The 6000-nt window shown below is 45.9% G+C and overlaps 1 protein-coding gene across 5 annotated transcripts in view; it reads left to right on the top strand.

Annotated features, from left to right (window-relative positions):
* The first annotated feature begins 270 nt into the window (after window positions 1–270).
* The window catches only part of ANO1 (anoctamin 1), an 84475-nt gene continuing 78745 nt past the window's right edge, over window positions 271–6000 (top strand). For all 5 annotated transcript variants that reach the window (XM_076343796.1, XM_076343795.1, XM_076343794.1 and 2 more), the window contains exon 1: window positions 271–341. In XM_076343796.1, coding sequence (XP_076199911.1) covers window positions 284–341 — 58 coding nt within the window. In that variant the 5' untranslated portion in view covers window positions 271–283. The remainder of the gene's footprint in view (window positions 342–6000) is intronic.

Here is a 6000-nt window from a genome sequence, read left to right as displayed (position 1 = left end):
CGGCGGCGGCGTCACTCGGAGGGCCGGCTCCCCGCGGAGGGCCGGCTCCCCGCGGAGGGCCGCGCTCCCGGCGGGCCGGGCCGCCGCCCGGCGCCCTTATTTAAAGTCTGGCCGGGGGGCGGCGGGTCGCTGCGCGGTGCCGCTCGCTGGATGAACGCGCCCTCCCCGAAAAAAAGACAAGGGAGGGGGGGGAAAGGGAGGAGGAAGAGGAGGAGGAGGAGGAGGAGGAGGGATCCTGGCAAGTTCAGTTTGGTACCGAGTGGCTGCGGGGCTCGGATAGGAGATGGATAAGGATGAGATCCACCTGCGCAGGCTGCCGGCCGCAGCGCCCTGGGGACCACGTAAGTCTTCGGCGGCGGGGAAGGTGCGGGGCTGGGGCGCGCCCGGGGGCTGCGCGCCTTCCCCGGCTGGGAAACGGGCTGGGAAGCGTCGGCCCCCCGCCCCGATAAGGGATTTATTATTAGCGTTTCATCGACTGTTTTTAAAAAGCCAGGAATAATCTCCGCAAAGTACCGGTGAAATAAAATAGCTGTCTCCCGTCTCCCCCCCTCCTCCCCCGACAACGTAAAATAGCGTAAAGTCCTCTTTACCTACGTTAAAATAGTACTTAAAAGCTTGTCTAACCCCGGGAAGCCAATCTAATTATGAAAAATTGCTGGAGTACAAAGTATATGGGGATAAATCCTCGAGTTGATGATTGCTGTTAATTTGCACCGCGCCGTGGAAGACGAGCAAAAAAAAAAAAACCACCACGTCTTGCAAAATGAAATGTGTCTGGCTCAGATTGCTAGTAACATTTTTACAGAACTGGCTAAATCGTGTATCTCTGTATCATTAACTAATGTGTGCAGCAAAATAAATTATATATATTGGAAGGGGAAAATACATTCCTTGGCTGAGAAGTTACAGAACGTTTAGAGCCAAAGAGCAGATCGTTTAAATGGTAGGGGGTGGGAATTTCCTTGGCTTCCCTCTAGAAATAAATCACAGCTCGGCGTCTGTGTGCATGCATGTGCACCCACATATGCATTTATATAAAGTCTTCGCGAGCGCACGCTCTGTGTATATACAACCTTCACGCGCAGGCATTGGAACCCAAATTCTACAAGCGCTATTTACTGAACGCATTTTTCTACCAGTTTAGAGACAATAAAACTAGAACTGAGATGCTAACCAGGAACGTACTGGAACACGCTTGATTATCCAGCTGAATTGTATACAAATGAAGTAAATTTAGCATGGCACCATTTATAAATTCCATGCTTTACAATCAAAATTCCAAATCTAACTGTTTGCAGCTAAGAATAGCACGGGGAGCCCTTTTCTTTACTCCCTCTTTTTGGATTCCCACGAAAACCGTTATCCTAGAGTCTACTCATTAAATGGCCAAATATTTCACTGGAGTTCAGCCCATTTCCAAAAGAAATGCTGTACGCTCATCAAACCATAGGCTAGCCAGAGCGCTCAGAATGAAAAGAAAAGTATTTCTTTAATGTCTGATACAAAACAGCTGGGCTTTATAGCTATATACCGGGGGACAGGGTTTCTGTATGCCACTGATTGTCCCACATTAACTTATCTATTAAAATAAGAAGGAGCTTGACCTTTTCAAAGCCGAAATGGAAAGCGAGTAAAGCATGGGAAGCTGAAGTGTTACCGCAGTACGTTAACAGAGATATCAGTAAGAGGACTAAATGATAAAATGGCACTAGAAAGCTCTACCATTACTCATGGGGCAGGTGGCAATTTATCATGAGGTAATCACAGTGGTAGGGTGGGAGTCCTGAGAAATTCTTTGAGTGGCTCTTTATCTTTGAGAAACTTTACATAATATTTTACAGTGACATTCTCTATTTAATTTACTGAATCATCCATTAGCAGCATGAACACTGTGTACCAGCTTCATTAATGAGTTCAAGGAGCAGTTTTGTTCTCAGAAGCGCGTGTTTGTATTTCTATTGATAACCTATCCAAAAGAGCTTGTTTGGAAAAGCTGTTTATAAGATGAAACTCCTGTCTAATAGCGGATCCATGCATTGCAGTACGAATCCTATCCAGTTCTGTGGTAACTTTTGCATTATTGCTGGAGGGACACGTGGAGACCCATCCTTGATGTTTTTACATGGCCTTTATACTCAAAAAACCCTCCTGCAGACAGCTAAGGAAATTGCTTGTTACAAGGAGTTAGGGAAAAGTTGGGGTCAGTGAGAGGATGATAGAAGACAGGAAAACGAAGGGGAGTCTGTGCTCCCCTTAGCTCTGGGTAAGTGCTAGCAGTTACCTACATCCAAAGTACTATTTTACTTTTCGCTGGAAAGGAAAAGAGTGACCTCAGTACATTATTTTTGGCTCTTTCGGTGGCATGGAAGGACAGGTGTCCTCAGCTACATCTGTGCCCTAAGGACCCAGACATCGCAGCTGATGGCTGCCAGCTTATTTTATGCCGATTCCTTCCTTGTGTTCTGGGGTAACGAGTGCATCTAATGAAGACGGGGCAAGGGTCGGAATTGGGGTGGGCTCTGAGGAAAGGTACTGTTTGGCTTCTGAAAGGATCGCGGTGATATCCTGTCACTTCAGAGGAAGGCTTAGAGGCACTGGAACAAGTGCTCAGGACTAAGCACAGGATTAGGAGTCAAGTCTTTACCCCCTAGATTTCAGCAATCAAAAATTCCCTGAGCGAACATCTGACCCCTTTGAAAAGCGTGAGAGTTTTTTGTCACCGACTTAAATGTCGTTAGACTATCACCCCAGAAAATGAAATGTTTTCCCCTTTTTCTCTGGAAGACGTTGTTCAATCGGAGCTGGGACTTCCAGCAGGGCTCCGGAGGTTTCTCACATGTATTACCCTGCTCCCCATGGTAGCACTGCAGCTATTTCCATTAACAGTGAAAATGATGAAGCATATTAAGCTAATAATTAATCAGAGATGACAAGGGACTAATAACTGTATTGATTTAATTAGGACTTCTTTTCCAGCTCTGTAACTTGCAGCTATGCACATCATTAATTTGATATTTTAATTTGTAGTAATAGCTTATTAACGTCTGTGGATGAGCACATACGCAGCCAAAGCCGCAGCTCTGACTTTGTGCTGGACTGCAGGCTTGTGCCTCGGTCCGCTGAAGAGCTGCAGGAAGCGTGCCTTGTCCTGTACGAGACTGACAGCGAGCAGGGCAGTTTGTCGGTCGCTGAGAGCTCTTACAGAGCATTGAGGTGGTGGGAAATGGGGCGCTGCGGAGTCAGATGTGGTGGATGCGCTGGTAAGGTACGTGTAGCTCTATGGCTACATGCTGCGGTTGTACGGGTATGACATGAAATATGGGGCAAAAGTAGCATGCCAAAACAGAAGGCAGGAGAGTAACCCTGGGAAGTAGCAGTATTTATTGGCATCAGGAAGGGAAAAATGTCCCTTTTGACTTTAATTACAGCCTTTGGATTCTGGCGATTTTGAGAAAAGGAAATGCTTGGGGTCGTGCTGTGGTTGGAAAATAGGGCTCGCTTTAAATTAGGATCACTTTGGGGAAAAGGAAGAAAGGAAGGGACTGTAACAGGCGTGGCAAACTTCAGGACTTTACCGTGTGAAAGGCTGACGAATGCTAAGTTTGCTCGTCTCCCCGCTGTTTTAGTGGGGATGGTTAGCACTCGCTGGGGCATGCTTGGCATCTTACGCAGCTGGGTCCTCAGCAAGCCACCCTCTGATACACTCCCGACCAGAGACTTCTCCAGGAGGCAAAGGAGGGAGAAGCTGTTCTCACTGAGAGCATAGTGCTAAACGTATGGCTGTATCGCACTCTACAGCAAGGTTTGTGACTTCTCGGGAAAGAGGTCCCGTTAGCCTCTGCACAGAGCTCAGTATCCTGCCCTGTATTACCAAGGTACTTGTAAATCTTTGCACTGTACCGTCAAAGGGCTGAATCCTCTGCTGTATCTTCATTTGCTGCAGAGGGCGGTCAGCACAGGGAGGAGATTCGTGCAAGCCAAAAACATTGAGCAGGCTTCGGAGGACAGCCTGTCCGAAGTCCTTGGCATTGTCCTTCGGCAAGATGATGGGGAGTTTGAAGTACTTAAGCTCTCAAACATTCATTTCATATAGAGTTGTTGGGTCACTGTATAGGTAAACCATTAGACTGATGAGCTCCATGAACAGAAACCTCGACTTCTCTTATTTCTTGCAAGCGTTTTCAGGGATTCTGAGAAAGTACTTCTGCGCACTTCCTCATATTTTATTATACAAGCCAAGTTAGCGATAGTGGCATGAAATAGTTCTGCTTACTTTCAGAGACTATAAAAGCAGTTTATCTTGGGACAACATGTGCCGGTATGGGAATACTCACCTTCCCGACCTCACCCATGTTTGCTGCCAAGCTTGAGATTATGGCAGGACTGGCAGTTCTGTCGTAGGTACCAAACCCTAAGAAGGGTTTTACAAATGATGGATCTTCAGGAGTTGGCAGCCTACGTGCCTTGCTGGGACCCTATCACGGTGTTGTTTTCAGTGATGCTAAGTCGTCTTGTGCCAGCTGTTAGATCTAAGTAATGTAACGGAGTAACGTGAGTAACGGCGCACAACTTTTTTCCAGTACTTTGAAGAGCAAAAAGATAGCGGTGTCTCCATTGTCGCTGCAAGGTAATTTATGGTACATATAGGCCTTTTAGAAACAACCGCAATGGCTGCCTTGATTGGGAGGCTCTGAATACGCAGGAAGCAAAGCTCCTCGTGCTGGGTTGCATTAGTCACCACCGCTGCTTCGTAGGCTAGCCCACATGCCCTCAAGGGAAATAGATTTTTATTTATTTGGTTTAGCCTTTGATTTGTATCCCTCATCCCTCTATTTCTGAAAGTAGTACTACATCCTGGTGGGAGGGCCAGCCCTTCTCCCTGCCCCCTAACCTCCCTGTATCCTTTAGCCTTTATCTGCAGACAGCTGACCCGCGTCCCTGCGTACATCCTCGCTTCTCGTTTGTTCTGTTTCTTTGTGCTGCACTGCGTGTTCTGCCGTTTCAGCTTGCTTTGTTGCTTCCAGTGTCTTGTCCCCAGAGCAGCGTTGCCTCTCCTCTGCGGCTGGCCCGCATGCCAGTGTTTCCTCTCTTCTTCAGACTCCCCCAGTTCACATCTCTGAACCTTCTACTGGCAGTCTGTCCTTCCAGCCATTACGGAAACTATTTCCAGATTTGAACTGATAAAAAGATAGTAGTAACGCTAGATCTGATACCATTCCTCTTTAGTATCTTTGCCTGCTTACCTTATCTGCATATCTGATTTATTCTTGGCAGCTCTGTATCTGTGCTAGGACCTGGATGTACATTCTTATGCCTATGAGTGGTGTATTAATAATATATATAATCACTGAAATGTCCTTTCAGGCTGCTGCTCTGAAAAACAGAACCTTTTTTTTTTTTAAACTGACACAAACACCTATGACTTTTTGCACACGACTGTAGGTGCTCCAAGGGAGTTTTAAAATCTGAAATCTGTTACGAAAAGGTTAAGTGGTTTGCAAGCATTAACTGCTCTTTTTATATCTTATAAATTATTTAACTTATATCATGACATCAGTGATTGTAAGTTATGTATTCCTGGCTCCCAGTCCTGCTGTCTTACCTCTCCCTCTATTTGTATCCTGTGTAGGGAGAAACTTGATGAGTATGTACTAAAATGAGAAAAAAACCCCTTGTTTTCTAAAACATTGCAAATATTTGTTGCCTCTTGTACATCTTCATTGACGTCAGCTGATGTCCTGCTTGCAGAACGAACTTGGAATATGCAATAGGGATCTGTGTGTTGATAAGTAAGGTTCACTAAGAAAAATTTTGTCCAGGGAGAGAGAAACACATTTCACAGCACTCGGTTAGTAAAAAAGGGAAAAGGTTGGCAACTAAATTACATTTCCAGTGCAGATTCAGGACACGTTTTTAAAAAATGAATAGGAAAAGTGAGCAGGTACTGACTTCAGTGACATCGTAGAGGTAAAAGTAATGAACACAGAGTCCTCTGAATAC

The sequence above is a fragment of the Aptenodytes patagonicus genome, chromosome 7 (genome assembly GCF_965638725.1).
Source record: "Aptenodytes patagonicus chromosome 7, bAptPat1.pri.cur, whole genome shotgun sequence".
NCBI classification, from domain to species: domain Eukaryota; kingdom Metazoa; phylum Chordata; class Aves; order Sphenisciformes; family Spheniscidae; genus Aptenodytes; species Aptenodytes patagonicus.
The sequence above is the reverse complement of the archived record's forward strand: the minus strand, read 5'-3'. Positions and strand labels throughout refer to the sequence as shown.